The sequence below is a fragment of the Saccopteryx leptura genome, chromosome 2, assembly GCF_036850995.1.
Source record: "Saccopteryx leptura isolate mSacLep1 chromosome 2, mSacLep1_pri_phased_curated, whole genome shotgun sequence".
Classification (NCBI taxonomy): Eukaryota; Metazoa; Chordata; class Mammalia; order Chiroptera; family Emballonuridae; genus Saccopteryx; species Saccopteryx leptura.
This window is the reverse complement of record NC_089504.1, coordinates 248,464,874-248,480,073: the sequence shown is the minus strand read 5'-3', so window position 1 is coordinate 248,480,073 and position 15,200 is coordinate 248,464,874. Positions and strand designations below refer to the sequence as shown.

At 58.1% G+C, this 15,200-nt stretch overlaps 1 protein-coding gene across 21 annotated transcripts in view; it reads left to right on the top strand.

Annotated features, from left to right (window-relative positions):
• The window catches only part of NCOR2 (nuclear receptor corepressor 2), a 183,337-nt gene that overhangs the window by 97,145 nt on the left and 70,992 nt on the right, over positions 1-15,200 (top strand). For all 21 annotated transcript variants that reach the window (XM_066371154.1, XM_066371162.1, XM_066371170.1 and 18 more), the window contains 2 exons: positions 3,240-3,294; positions 4,942-5,040. In XM_066371154.1, the coding sequence (XP_066227251.1) occupies positions 3,240-3,294; positions 4,942-5,040 (154 nt within the window). The remainder of the gene's footprint in view (positions 1-3,239; positions 3,295-4,941; positions 5,041-15,200) is intronic.

The window sequence follows — 15,200 nt, the reverse complement described above, 5'->3', positions numbered from 1 at the left end:
GGTTTCCGGCAATCCTTTGTCGTTCTTCCTCGGCTTGTGTAGTTGGATCACTTCATCTCTCTGCCTTTGTCTTCCTGTGTTGTTTTATTATGTATTTTTTTCTCCCGTGTCTTCCGTGTGTCTTATCTTAGAGAAGACACTCCCGTGGTGGATTAGGGGCCCACCCTACGCCCGTATGACCTCTTCATCTTAACTCATGACATCTGCAAAGTGTCTCATTCGGAGGTCCTGGGTAGACATGAGTTTTGGGGGACCCTATCTGACCTAGGACGAAGTGTGGAGCTGGCCTTGTGTGGGACGAGGCGAGGCCCTGCGGCTCAGAGGGCCAGAGCAGGAGGATCCAGGGCTGGGCTGGCCTGGGGCGGGGGGCACGTGGCTGGCCGAGGGCTTTCTGTTTTCCATTTTGCTTTGAAGGTGGTGATTTGTAGAGCGCTCCGTCCCCGACACGGAGCACGTGTTTTTCTGGGTTCTGTGTTTTTTTTTTCCTTTTTGTCTCTGGTAGAGGCAATGCCAGACCAGCCCCACCTCACGGGGGCAGAGAAGAGGCTCAGAAAGGTGAAGGCAGTGAGCAGAGGCCACACAGCTTGCAAATGGTAGAGACAGGATGGACACTCCCCTGGGTTGAGGCAAAGGGCTCCGCAGGGATGATAGGCTTGTTGGGGAGGGCTTTGGAAGCAGAGCCTGGAGCGGAGAAGGGAAGCTTGGGGCCTCTAAAATGTAAAGTGCAGGGTGACAAGTGTTTTAGGGAGACAGACGGAAAAAAACCCTCCTTTCCGAAGACCAACAAGAGTGCCACCTCCTTTGGACCCCCCGTGAAGCTGGAGGGTGGGAAACTGAGGCGAGGGCAGGAGGTATGTTGGAAACAGACTCTTCCCATCTAGCCACTGGCCTCTACCTTTGCCTGCACCCCTGGAGAAGGCCCATCTGCAGGGGAGTTTCTTCGAGACCAGGGGCTGGGCCATGGGCAGCCTCTGCCCTTCCAGGGTCGGGGGCCCGAGGCAGGCTAGCCAGGGCCGACAGCTGAACTTAACAGTGCAGGTGGATTCCTGGAGGAGGGTGCCAGGTCACACCCACCCTGCAGTCTCCCACAGGAAGTAGCCCTGTGGTGAGCAGCTCCCGTGGTGCGTCTGGAGTGTAAGCTCAGAGACGGCAGAGCCCAGGTCCTGGGCGGCTCGTGTTCGGTCCTCGCTGTCACGGAGACGATTGCTCCACCATTGAGTCAAGTCCTACCTGTAAGGTAGTATAGACACTTTTAAGACAGCTAAGTGGCTATAGAACAGTCAAGTATGCTGAGAACTACTGTTGTGTTAGGTATTCAAATCCCTGTAGTGTGTGTCTAGTGATTTATGCTGTTATTTTTTTTAATTTTGTTTTTTTAGCAAGCGAGAGAGACGCAAAGAGAGAGAGGAACAGAGAGGCAGGAAGGGAGAGAGATGAGAAGCATCAACTTGTTAGTTGCATCACTTTAGTTGTTCATTGATTGTTTTCTCATATGTGCCTTGACCAGGGTAGGGGGGGGCTTCACCTGAGCCAGTGACCCCTTGCTCAAGCCAGAGGCCTTTTGGCTCAAGCCAGCAACCGTGGGGCCATGTCTATGATCCCATGCGTAAGCTGGTGGTGACCTTGGGGTTTCAAATCTGGGTCCTCAGCATCTCAGGTCATCTCACTGTCTGCTGCACCACCACCTGGTCAGGCCGATTGATGCTATCTTAAAGAAAAAACAGAAAGGTGTTTCTGGGTGCTTTCTGAGTTTCAGCCTTTCTGGGATTCCATATTGCTGCTCAGACCTTGTGATGTCACACTGTTAACTCCTAGAGCAGGGGCTCAGGCTGGCCTGAAGGGCTGACACCCGCAGAGACGTGTTAGCCAGAACGTGTTGCTCACAGAGGGTGGTCCTGGTTGAGTTCTTGTTTTCAGCGGGACTGGTGGTGCTCAGGGCCTTTGAAAATCATGTGTGGGTGGCAGAGAGCTCTAGCACTTACCCCCTGCCCCCCGAGTCTCAGTTTCCCCATCCGTGAAATAGGTTAGCCACGGTGCCTTGCTGTCGTGAGGTGCCCAGTCGCAGTTCGTGCTTGGCAGTTGCTGGCAGAGGATACAAGTGTCGATTGCAGGGAGGCGGACAGGTGACCTAGAGGGGATTTCCAAGCTTGGTTCCTGATCTCCTGTGGGCCCCTTTCTCTGCTTGTGAAAACTGCCAAGAAGGGATTTTAGGGGAGGAGGAAATGTCCTGGGGCAGGGAGAAGCAGGGTGAGGAGGGGGGGAAGCATGTCTGTCTGGAAGAGAAGGGCATGAGGCACACTCCTGCGTCGCAGGCCGCCCGCGGCGGGATCCCAGGCGGGGAAGCCCGCCATGCTGGAAGAGAGAAGAGGCCGTTCCGGATTCTCTGGTGTCTGGTTGGGGAGCAGGGGAGGAGCTGGCTGGCCTCCTGCCCGGCCATCTGGAGGGCCAGGCACTGGCCCAGGCTCCCTCCGCGGGATCCGGGGCTCCTGCCTCACCAGCAGCCTCTTCTCTCCCCGAGGGAGGCTGCGGGGCCATGGCATCATGGGGATGGCCAGACCAGGGCTGGGCCCAGGCCAAATGACTCCACCCAGCATCCCCGGGGTGACCCACATCTCCGCCTCCGCTGTCCGCCTGCTCCTGTGGCCCTGACATTTCAGCCTGGCTGAGCTCTTTCCCAGTAATTCTCCCGGCTTCGCAGGAAGCCAGTTGGTGGGGCGCCAGCTCCCCGCCACCCCCTCTGGCGTAAGTCCTTCCTTGCTGCCTCCTTGGCTGGCCGGCCTCCCGCCTGCCTCCCTGCGGGCGCTCAGAGCCTGGGCTCCCCCACCGCTTGAGACTTGACCTGTGGCCTTGCCGGTGGGGGCCCCCGCGTGGGCCAGGCGAGGCCAGCTTCCCAGGCCCAGCTGGAGATAGAAACAAAAGCAGATTTTAAAAGGGGGGGGACCCCACCAAAGAGCTGCATGTAATGTCCTCATTTTTCCTGGAAGCCGCCTCCAGCAGGACAAACAAATATATTTTCAAAGGCGCTAAAACCAGTGACTCACTCCAAGGAACGCCCTCTCTTAGCCCTTGGCCCGCCCGCCCAGCCCTTCCCACACCCCCCTGGGCTTAATTGCTCCTAGTGGGGCGGTGCCCGCCCAGCCGGGCCAGCGGAGAGATGGCAGGCGCTGGGAAGCTCGGCGGCCGCCCAGCTGGGAAGCCCCCGTCGGCCTGGTCTCAGGCCCACCCCCTTTTCCCGACAGGTTCATGCAGCACCCCAAGAACTTCGGCCTGATCGCATCTTTCCTAGAGAGGAAGGTAGGTCACTGCTCGCCAGCCCAGCCGCCCTACCCCAGGCCCCACTGGCGTCCACTCCTGCGGGCAGCCGCTGGGCTGTGGCGGAGGACCTCCCTCCCCACCCACGAGGCCTCTGCCCGCTTGCCCCTTGCTCCTGTCGCTGTATCCGTCAGTCCTTCCCTCCTTTTCTTCTGGGACAAGCAGCCAAGGGCCCCGCCCCAGCCTCCCAGGCCCACGGGGGGGGGGGGGGGGGGGGCGGAGCTTTGGGCTGGGAAACCCCAGGAGAGTCGGGCGCAGGGCGTCTCAGATGTGGAAGCTGGCGTCCTCGCAGGCTGGGTATGAGTTCTGGACGCCATGGCGTCCCAATTAGGGCTTTATAGGCAGGAGCAGCCTTCTTCCTGGGGCCTGGACGGAGTGACCTTTCTAGTCCCCCTGATGCTCTGTGTGCTGACGTCCTGGTGCCAAGCCAGGCCTGTGGCTGTCCTCAACAGATACGCCTTCAGGTAGCTCTGGCTCTAGAACCTCACCTTGGCCCCAGACAGCCTGGGGTGGCCACGTCCCTTTCCGCTCCGGTTCCCTCTTGGCAGGTAGACACCAGGCGTCCCCAGAGACAGTCAAGCTCCCCTTTTGTGCCCCCGAGTCGGGGCAGGGCAGTGCCTGCAGTGGCCACAGGTGGGGGAAGCTGGCGAGGGTGGCTGGACATGGGCCCGTCAATCGCCCTCGGAACCCTGGGGGTCACAGGGCAGAGTGGGAATGGATTCCCACAGTGTTGACCTTCCGGGGCTGCTGCTCTGGGTGTCTGAAGCAGCGTCCCCCTAAATCTCATTTCCCAGCTCTGCAAATGCCCTGCTGAATGCGCGAGGGTGGCAGAGTGGAAGCTGGGTTTCCTTCAAGGGTCCCGGTTGGCCCCAGGTCTGCTCTCAATGAGCTGATAACCCAAGAAGGAGGGGCCTGGGCCGTGGGGGAGACGTCTCCCCGCCTGGAAAACCATCCTTGTCCCCAGTTAGTGACGGTGTCTTGCCAGGCCCACAGACAGCTCAGGAGGCCCCTAGGTTGGGGTTCCTAGAGGTGGAGGAAGGGGTTATAGAAATTAGAGCTTGAGTAGCTCTGTTTGGGGATGAGGGGATCAGAGGTCCCTTCGCCGGAAAGCAAATGTGACGGTGTTCTTTGGCTAAGAGGAGAAGAGCTTCCAGAAGGGTCTTAAGCAAGGGACGCCCACTGCCTCACGCCAGTGTTATGAGTAAGGCTGACGGCAGGGTGGGTGCTCAGGGACCTGGCTGCAGGGGTAGCTGCCACGGGGGCAGTTTACCCCCTGGGATCTGGAAGCCTTGCTCAAATCCAGGGGCCGGAGCCAGCAGGTGCCAACTTTGTTGTTATAATCAACAGCAGCAGCAACGTCAGAGCAGGGAATACCTGCTCTGTCACATGTCCTCTCTGTCAGGCACTGTCCTAGGTACTGTACTTATTAGCTTACCTGGTCTTCATGACAGCCCTGAAGTGTGTGCTATTAGCATCCCCATTTTACAGGTGAGAAAACTTGAGACTCAGGTCACACAGCCAGGATGTGGAAAGAGGCGGGACTTGAACCCAGGCCTGTGGCTCCTGGCGGCCTGCTCTGACTGCCCCTATAGGACCATACCTCAGCGTTCTCTGTCTCTCCGCTTGCAGACGGTGGCTGAGTGCGTCCTCTATTACTACCTGACCAAGAAGAATGAGAACTACAAGAGCTTGGTGAGGCGGAGCTACCGGCGACGCGGGAAGAGCCAGGTGAGAGGTGGGGGCGTGGCGGTCAGCCTCCAGGATTGGTTCCCAGCGTGCTCAGCAAGTGGGGTTCCCCTCGTTTTGGGTCCCCTTCCATGGTGGTAGCTGTGGCATCCTCTCTCTGGGGGCGTTTGGTCTTCCCTGGCAGCAGAGAAACGGCCCAGGCTGGAAAATTCTAGAACTCAGCTCGGCTGACCCAGGGTCCCTGAGGTTGAAAGGCTGCATGCTCAGAGCAAGGGCTATGTTCCCAGGCCGATGTGGCCTGAGCCACATCGACTGAACGTTTAAGATTTTTAAAAAAATAGTTTTGCGTGTTTTATTTCAACGCAGAGTCGAAAGAAGAATAGGTGGTACTTCAACTTCTATAATTTTTCAGACCTCGTAAGACTGAACGATTAGAGCAGCTCGGGGCCAACTCGGGATGGCCACCCACTTCTGTGAATAAAGTTTTATTGGGACGCAGCCACGCCCGTTCATTTACATACCGCCTGGGTGGCTTTCTTCTTAACAACAGCTGAGTTGAGTCACGGTAACAGAAGCAGGAAAGCCTCAGAAATTGACTACCTGATTCTTGACAGAAGAAGCCTGTGGACCTCTTGGTTAAAAGAAAAAGGAGTTGGTTTTAAAAAAAAAAGTTCAGTAAGCAATGGTTAAAAGATGATGGGGGGGGGGGTAGTGGCGAACCCTTTGAGTGGGATCGTGAGTGCTCCGTGTTTGGTAGAAGTGGGAAGGGGACAGGTTTGTTTTGCTTCCCAGCTGTTTGAGAATTAGCCTCCTGTTTGTGAATCAGCCCCACGGGGGTTGCGCCTGGAGGACCCGGTGGGAGGAGGCGGGACTCAGGAGCACCTGTACTGTGTATGGAGGGGTTTCGGCTGACCCTTGCAAGTGGACGTTGGGCACTGCTGTTAGATGCTGGACAGGACGGGAGTGAGGATGTTCTGGGCAGAGGGAACAGCAGGTACAGTTAGGCAGAGTCTTTGGAACAGGGGTCTCCAATACCTTTTGAGGTTTATAAATGAATGAGTGAAGAAAAGTCAAGGTGCCCTCTTTCTTTTGCTCACGTTTAACAACTAAAGAGAGTTGTTTCTCTACTTGGTGGAAAATACAAGTGCAAACCTGTATTTGATGATAAATGACAGCTCACACTTGACTTCAGTGTCTGTGGGAGGCAACAGGGAGTGGTGAGGCTTGTGGCTAACTATAACTATAGAGTGATTGTGCCACATATCGGCCCCATCTGACTCTTGGCCAAGTGCTCCTGTATCTTCTGACTTTTTTTTGATGATGATGACCTGAAAATCTGTTTTTATGTGAAATTGCCTCATTTAAAAAAACTCTTAGGTCACATGAAGAACAATAGTAAAGCACAGTAGAGGCCAAAGAACTCAAATATGCTTTTGCGCTCTGTCCTCTGTGTTAGATTGTGGCGGGACTCGGGAAAGAGGAAAAGAAGGGTTGATGTGGTTTAGGATAGTGGCCAGGCCAGGCTGGGGCACTGGGGAATACTGGCGTGCTTTATAGCCAAGGAGAGACTTTTGTCTCCCCGTTGTGTGTGAGTTGCCCTGGGTTAACCATGGCACCTGCGATGCTGAGGTTCACGGGGTTTCTCTGATGAGGTTTGACTGTCTGCTCAAGTTAGTGTCTCAGGCTGGGGTGCCCCGGATGGAGAAAGGAGACCCCCATGCTCTGCCTCTGACAGAAGACAGGAAAGCAGGGCAGGGGACCGTGTCTCCTTGGGAGACGGGATGTGTCTTTCGGGCTCTGCCCACCAGGGCTGCAACAGAGGCGCAGGTGTGGCCCAGGTCCTGCCAGAGGCAGCACCTGATAAATCCTGGAAGGACTCGGCAGGCCAACACACTTCCCTCACTCACTCTGCCCACCAGCCCCGTTCATAAATATGGAATGAATGGGTCAACCTGAGTGTTGACTTTGGGGCTATAATTCTTCTCTCTGCCCCATGACGGTGACAAATGGCAGATGTGGCCCACGGCCCACGGTCCCCACATTAATTTAGGACTAGATGCGCATGGGCTCCTGTGGTGGGCGGCCGGTGGACGTAGGCAGCACTGGTCTCAGTGGGCTGGCGCTGTGAGCCGGCGGAGGTGGGCAGGCAGAGACCCCACGCTTGTGGAGCCAGGTGCTCTGGGGGCAGTGGGCGGTCACCTGCCACCTGAAGCCTAGGAGGTGCCTGGGACAGCTCTGCTGTCTGTTCTAGTTTTTGACCCACACTCAGCACGCCTGGCCCCTCAGGACGGTGGGATCAGGTGAGTATCCTGGTCACAGTATCCACGGGTCCTCACCTTGGGTCACTTGTCCATGGGGCTTCTGGGTAAACACACCCCTTTTCCTCTGGCCCCAGAGAAGGCCCCCTTATTGCCCTAGGCAACCCTGGGAAGATGGATAAGTGGCTCATTCCCAGCAGGAACAGGGGACCCGTGGCCAGCAGGTGGCCCCTCCCTGCCTGCACGTCTCCTCAGGTGGGTGGGGGCTGAGCCATCTGCAGAGTATCTGTTTCCAGAGGGGAGTTTGCCAGGCTCACCCCACCTGCCTGGGGCCCCTGCTTTTAGAAGCAGACTTATAAAGATTGTCACAGCCAGTATTCGCCAGACCCCTCGTGGAGGGGGGCACTGGGGATCCGGAGGGACGTCAGAGCCCCATCAGAATTCCTGGGGCGCCTGGCCCTGCGCGGTGCCGGGCACAGAGATGCTGCTGACATCATGGTGAGGAGGAAGAGGTGAAAACAGCCACCCTGTTGGTGTTTCGTCAGCCTTGACGAGCGCCAGGCTGCACTGAGGGCTCGATGGGTGGTACGTGGGAGCAGCTTCACGAGCGAGGCTGTGTGTCGTTCCCACTGACAGCCAAGGAAACGGGTACAGAAAGGTGAAGGGCTCACAGGAGCCCCGGGGTCCTTGGTGGTCAGCTGGCAGCCAGGGTCTCGGAAACAGGCACTGACCTTGGAGGTCTGTGGAGCGGTCCACCGAAGCACCGTGGGGTCCAGGCGGCGATGGGGCTTCCTGCATTGGGCAGCCCCGGCTGGGTCTGCCGTCTCCACTGGCTGGGAATCCCCCTCTGCTCGGCCCCTGTGGGCCCCTAGCTCCTGTGAAACTGGCAGCTGGAAAGTCTTCTCTGTCTCTGGAGAGCCCCACACCCTATTCTTCGTACCATGTATATCTCAGATGCGGAGGACTACTTCCACTGTGGTCTGTCTCTGCCTGGCCCCCTCTGTCTCCCCTGCAGTCTCTCTCAGCACCCCTAGAACTCTCCTCTCCCGGGGGGCCAGGGCTGCAGAGGATATGGTCCCTTTTCGTGGTCCCAGAGTTGTTCCGTGGCGCAGAGCCGCGTCATTGCTAAGAATGGCCACGAGTGGTGGCTGATCTCGTTGGCTCCACAGATGCCCCTGGGATAGGCCCTCTCACCTTATTTCCCCAGGGTCAGTCCCGTCCTCCCCAGGGGCATTGGGTACACAGTGTTGTGTGGACATCTGGAGAGTGTTGGTCAGATGCCCACCACGCACCAGGGTCATAGAGCTCTGCCTCCAGGGCCGCTGCAGACCCGACCCTCTGGGAAGGTAGAGAGGGCGCAGCCGCCAAGCCCTCTGGCCAGCACCTCACAGGCTGCCCCGAGTGAGAGATGCCGAGGTAGACTCGAGGTAGGACCTTCGCCGTGCCGGCAAGTGGCCACAGCAGCCCTTCTTCGGGCTGGTCGACCCCCACCTCGTAGGAGGTGCCTTGCCCAAGCTGGCTAGCTCAAGGCCAGGGTCCAAAGACGGGAGTGCCCCGGTGACTTGCAGTGCGCACTCCCCACTCAGCATTCTTGCCTCAGCATTGCTACGGGGGGGTGACAAGGGGGGCCCGCTCAGGTTCCGGGCTCGAATGCCAGGTCTGAGAAGGGGAAACCGTGGTGCGGACAGCGGGACGTTCTCCCCAGACGGAGGCCTTCTGCCTCCTCCCAACACCAGCGGCCGTGCCCATGTGGTCAGAGTAGCCTCCTCCGGCCGTGCCCTCCTGAGATCACGGAGAGACTGAGTCACAGCCCCTGCGCCGTGGCACTGGCGCCCCGGGGAGCGCTTGCTGTTTCCCTGGGAGGGCTGACGGTCCCTCCGAATGGGGCCTGGGAGCTTGCGTTTCTTTTTTGTTTCATTTTTTACCTTTTTTTTTTTAAATTCTGAGTCTGCACTTCTAACACGTTCCCTGGCCATGCTGATGAGGTGGTCCAGAAATACTCCTAGAACCCAACCCTCCAGTCCACGAGAGACTTATTGGGGAGGGCCCAGGGAAGCTTCCAGGATAAAGGAAGAGAGCAGGTGGCAGAAGGGGAAACTGAGGCACAGATCAGGCTCGTTGGCAGCCCTGACCAGCCATCGGGGGTGCTCTGGAGCCAGAGTGGCCTTTCCAGGTTTCCCAGGTGGGCCGAGAGGGTTTGGGCCTGCAGCCACGGGCCATGAGGACACCTGCAGTGGCTTGTGCAGCAGAGAGCCCCTTTTGGAAGGCAACCTAACCTGGCTGGTGTGTGTCTTGGGGAACAAATCCTACCTGTTTGTATATTTGCAAACTACACGCCGCAGTGCCCAGGACCTGCCAGAGCGCTTCACCGCAGAGTGTGCAGCCCTGGTCCCCACAAGCTAATCAGTTGACACCACCCTGCCACACCCTTGCCTCATGGCCGTCTGTCCATCATCTGAGGGCTGTGTTTGGGAAACGTGGATAGTTATAGCCGTGGAAGGTGAAACTCCCTGATCAAGAGCATTGGCCATCAGGTGTGTCTGGGCCCAGACCCTGCCCCAGACCTGCGCTGCCCCCCCCCGCCCCGCCGTCCACAGCGCTGCTGCCCGGCCTTGTGGCCAGCTGGAGGTAGGGGGAGTACGCTGGGACAGCCAGGGTGGCTTTCTTGTTTAATGGAGGGTGCCATCCACTCTCTGGAAGCTTCTTTGTATTCTGACGGAGGGAGACTTGGGCCCTCCCGGGCACTTTTGGAGGGGTGGCCCCTTCACGCCCACCCCCGCCAGCGCCCGCATGCCTGAACCTTGGCGGGGAGGGCTGGCTGAGCCCCTATCTGCTGGCCTGTGCATCTCGAGGTTCCACCCCCGGGTGGCTGGGCCGTGGTCCGAGCGTCTTCTCCCCGAGGTGAATCACTGGCCGAGCCGGGCCAGCCCCGAGCACCGAGTGATGGCACAGTGGTTTTATAGTTCATGATTCATGGACGACGGGGCCGAGCTCTCCCGACTGATGGCAAAACTGGAACCCAGGAATGCTGCGGTCAGTAGTTGGCCTAATTCTGCAAACCGACAGGGAGTCAAGGGTGAGGCTGATGCTAGCCGGGCAGTAGGGCCTGTCCCGGAGGCTGTAGTGACCATGCGGTGGCCGCCGTGGCCTCCCGGTGATGGGGGTCCGTGCTGCGGAGGAAGTGTGTCCCCCATGGTGAGCTGCCGCCAGGCTCGTCGGGTTGGGCGTGGAGGGGAGAGGGCAGCAGGTTTGCCTGGGTCTCCTCGTGGCTACGTGGTCTGTGGTCTTCTCCTTCCTGCAGAGTTGGGCAGGGGACAGGAAAATCCCTCCTGGGCGCTCAGCCTCGGGCCTGCCCCTCCCAAGGCCTGCTCAGGGAAGTCCAGGGAGGGGACCGCTTCCTCCCTCCCGCTCCCGGCCTGCACGCCCTCAGCCAGCTGCTCTTCCTGTCCTGATGCCCGAGCAGTCTCTCCTCTGCTGGGGGGCAGGCTCCTCACCCCAACTGTCCTGCTCGTTTCTGGGTTGACTTCTCTGTTTCCTGTTTCTCTGCTTTTGTCTGTCTCCCCCAGCTCTGTCTCTCTCCCCTATCTCTGTCTCTCTCCCCTATCTCTGTCTCTCTCCCCCTTCTCTGTCTCCCCGTCTCTGTCTCTCTCCCCATCTCTGTCTCCCCTGTCTCTGTTTCTCTCCCCCTTCTCTGTCTCCCCCAGCACTGTCTCTCTCCCCTATCTCTGTCTCTTTCCCCCTTCTCTGTCTCCCTGTCTCTGTCTCTCTCCCCGTCTGTCTCCCCCTCTCTGTCTCTCCCCTTGTCTCTGTCTCTCCCCCATTTCTGTCTCCATCTCTTTCTCTCTCCCCATCTCTGTCTCTCCCCTTCTCTGTCTCTCTCCATCTGTCTGTCCCCATCTCTGTCTCTTCCCCCATTTCTGTCTGCCTCTCCCATCTCTGTCTCTCTCCCCATCTCTGTCTCTTCCCCCATTTCTGTCTGCCTCTCCCATCTCTGTCTCTCTCCCCATCTCTGTCTCTCTCCCTGTCTCTGTCTCTCTCCCCATCTCTGTCTCTCCCCATCTGTCTGTCCCCATCTCTGTCTTTTCCCCCATTTCTGTCTGCCTCTCCCGTCTCTGTCTCTCTCCCCATCTCTGTCTCTCTTCCACATCTCTGTCTGTCCCCATCTTTGTCTCTCCTCTAGTCTCTGTCTCTCCCCATTTCTATCTCCATCTCTGTCTCTCTCCCTGTCTCTGTCTCTGTCCCCATCTCTGTCTCTCTCCATCTGTCTGTCCCCATCTCTGTCTCTTCCCCCATTTCTGTCTGCCTCTCCCGTCTCTGTCTCTCTCCCCATCTCTGTCTCTCTCCCACATCTCTGTCTCTCTCCCCCTTCTCTGTCTCTCAAATGCACACACCCCCTCCTCCTTGGTCTCTCCCGAGTCTGAGAGCCCAGGTCTCCCACATTCATCTTCCCTCCCCTCTCTGATCCCACCCCACCCCTCCCCCAGCTGCCTCTCCCTCCCAGGGCCCTGCTGAGGGACAGGTGATCTTGTTGTTCTGGGTGCAGTGGCACTCCAGAGGCTTGGGCAGCGTGGTCCTCAATCCGGAAGGCGTTCCAGGGCAGCAGGACCTGCCAAGCGCGGGCCGTGGGGGAGGGGGCCGCCTCAGGGCAGGTAGTCTGTGCTGGTTCCCAGGGCCTGGCTGCCCCTCCCCCTGGACGGCTCGCCCTGTGAAGTCTGCTGGGGACATGTGGCAGGCCAGACAGGGCCAGATTGCCTCCAGGCTGGGCTATGCTTCTCCTGGGTGAGTGTGTGAGCTTCTTGTGTCTTGCCACCCGGGCAGGGATGAGGGTCCCAGTGGGGGGTCGGTCCCCCCAGCTTCCCTGGCGGCCCAGGCCTGCAGGAGGCAGCCGCTTCCGCCCAGTGAGGGACAGGGGGCTGGGCTGGGAGGGGTTGTGTCTGGATTTAGGGCTCGGTGAGCAGATGTCTCTGGTTCTCCGCCCTGTTCTGTGCTAAGTGGGAACAGACGTAGGGAAGGCTCCTCCAGGCCCCTCGTCCTCCAGATACATCCCGGGGGAGATACTGTTCTCTGTAAGGCAGCCGGCGGGTGGGCCCCCCGGGGGGGGGGGGGCAGGAGAGGCCGGACCCCAGGGACCAATCAAGCGAGGCTGTTGTTTTGGGAGAAATCAAACACGGCCTCCTTCTCACGAGCCACAGCATGGTGGCAGAGGATACCACATCAAAGGGACAGAAGGACGAGGACCACGTGAGTTTCTCCCAGAAGACATGAGCCTACATCAGTTGGTGAGAGGTGGGGCTGGCAGACCGCATTCGGATGTCCTGGGCTGGGCTGCTGGGAGTCGGGAAGTAGTCACCCGAGAACAGTGCTTGTGTGGGCCTGGGCCGGCCCGGCAGTCAGCGGAGTGTGCTGGGCCCGGGGGTGGGGGGCAGTGCGTTCTGTTGTCGCTTCACAATGTCACCATTCTAGGTGACTCCACAGTGAACGAGACAAACAAGCCCCCCCAAGCTGACACCCATAGGGGAGATGAACAACATACGGTAGGTTAGCATGGTTGTTTCTGGTGGGGCCAGGGGGCAGCTGATGCCCTGAGGAGGGTTCATGTGGGCTCAGACCTGAGAGGATAAGAAGGAACTGGCCAGGCAGAGTTGGAGGCAGAGGCTCAGCCCAGGCAAGAGGGCACAGCAAGTGCAAAGGCCCTGAGGCAGGCACGGTGTGGCATTCTCCAGGAGGTGAGGATGTGGCCTGAAGGAACATAGGTGAGGTGGACAGGGGCTAGATGGCCTGGCTCTGTGGCGTGGACCTTCGATTTTACCCCTAGGTGGCAGGACAAGATGTGATTGATGATTTAAAACAGAGCTTTGGCTGCCACAAACTGCGTCTTCTTGCAGACAGAACAGATGTTACGCGGGTGTGTGAAACGTTGATCAGGTTCTGTTGGCACGTTGGATATGGAGGATGAGTGTTTGGCAGCCAGCTTCTGGGGGCAAAGCCCCGATCTGAGGCCCGTGCCTGTTGTCCTGGTGTAGATAGCCCCACTCGCCAATCCAGGCTCCCACTGTGAGGTCACTGTGCGATTGGGAAGGGACTCGCTTTAGCCCATTATTGATCCTGCTTCCACCCCACGGATACAACTGATGTAAATCACCTCACGAGTGTAGATAACAGCCAGATGTAGTCAGATTACTGGGAAGTGATGTGTTTCTAGTACTTATTACCTTTGTTTTTATCATAATTTCTTTCACTGTAAGGAAGGTTAGGTATTTCAGTGTTTAATAAACGGCAGTGTAACAACTGGCCTGCAAGCAGTTTTTGACGTCTGGTCCCCTGAGCTGCCGCGAGCCTGCTCTGGCACACCTCTGCGTCTTTTAAAGAGACACCCCTTATGGACTCAGGCGGCATCCCCATCTGTGTTTTCCCAGGTGGACTGGATTAGTGAGGGAGGGGCTGCCAGCAACAGAAAACTTGCTTGTGCCTTCCGTCTACCCCTGTCCCCACATCTCCCACCACCCTCGGGCTCCTGGAATCCCCTCCTCCGCTGCCAAGAGATGAGGGTGTCATGAGGGCAGACCCCTCTTTGTATTTGCTTGCTGGAGGTACTTGGTATATAGTACATGCTCAGTAAAGTGTTTGTTGAATAAATGAGTGAATGAATGAGATGGCACGCAGTCAGTGTTGCTGGGTTTCAAGTGGTTCTCATAACCCACTCCTGAAGACCTGTTTTCTGAGAATTCATTCCCACCGCCCCAACCTGGATTTGTTGGCTCTACCTCTCACTGGGCTCTCCTCTCATTCCTGGAACCGACTGCCATCCCTCCATCCCTCAACTAGGACACGGGGTGGGGTCTCATCATCCCTGCCCACCCCTCCTACGTCTGAGAAAGCCTGCAGTGGCCGCCCGCAGTCATCAGGACATCACCTCTTTGCAAGCATGGGCCTCAGCGGCAGCCAAGTCCTCCAGTGTGTCATTCAGTGAGGACAGTGGGCATTTTCACGTCAGCTTGTCTTGCCCGTGCAAAGTCCCTTCCTTGAACTATCCCCTCAGCCTTCTCTACCAGAGACCTGGGAGACTTACCTCTGAGGCCCCTCCCCATGTCCCGTGGGGCAGGGTGAAGAGTGCCACTGTTTACTCATCACTGTGGCCTCTGTCCCCTTGTCATTTCTTGTCTTCCTTAGCGGACGTGCTAGCTGTGTACAGTCGGGGACCTCATTTTCTGGGGCTTGGTGTGCCCCCCTGGGGGCTTGGAACATGCTTGTGGAGGGAATGAACAAGGTGGATGGCACAGTTGGGCTTCACTGGAGGTGAGGAGTCTGAGGTTCCTTAGCCTGTAGCATCTTGCTGGGAAATGCTGTGTGACCTTGGGCGAGTTGCTTAACCTCTCTGTGTCTTTGTATTCTATAACACACGGATCACATGAGGGTTGTTGGGAGGAACCTAACAGGTGTGACATGAGGAGAAGACGGCCTCTTCAAACATTGGTGGTGCTCAAACGTTGGAGGTGCTCAGCCACTTGCTGTGTCTGGGTCCTTGGCACAGCACGGACTGTGTTTCGTTTGCCTGTCCAGCACTCAGTGCTCTGGAAGCAGGGTCCCTCGGGGGGACTTGAGCCGCTGTCTCTGGCTAACCACCGATCTGGCCAGGTTTTCCTCAGAGCGGCACTGTGGTTTGGAGGGGATGTTCCCAACCAAACAGTGGGCACGAAGCCCATCGTCAGCCTGACCAGCGATGCATCTGAAACGCAAAGCAGGACCACCCACTACCTCCCCTTCCCATCATGAGCCGTGGAATCATTGGAGATGCTGGGGTTTGTTTGGCTTCCGGTTCTTCTCCTGGGTCCACGGCATCACCTGCGTCAGAGGCAAGGGGCCAGGGGCCGGGGTGTGTTCTGTGGCTGGGGAACCCTGCACCACCCTGCCCAGGGTCCTGTCTGTCCAGTCAGAGTCTTAGGC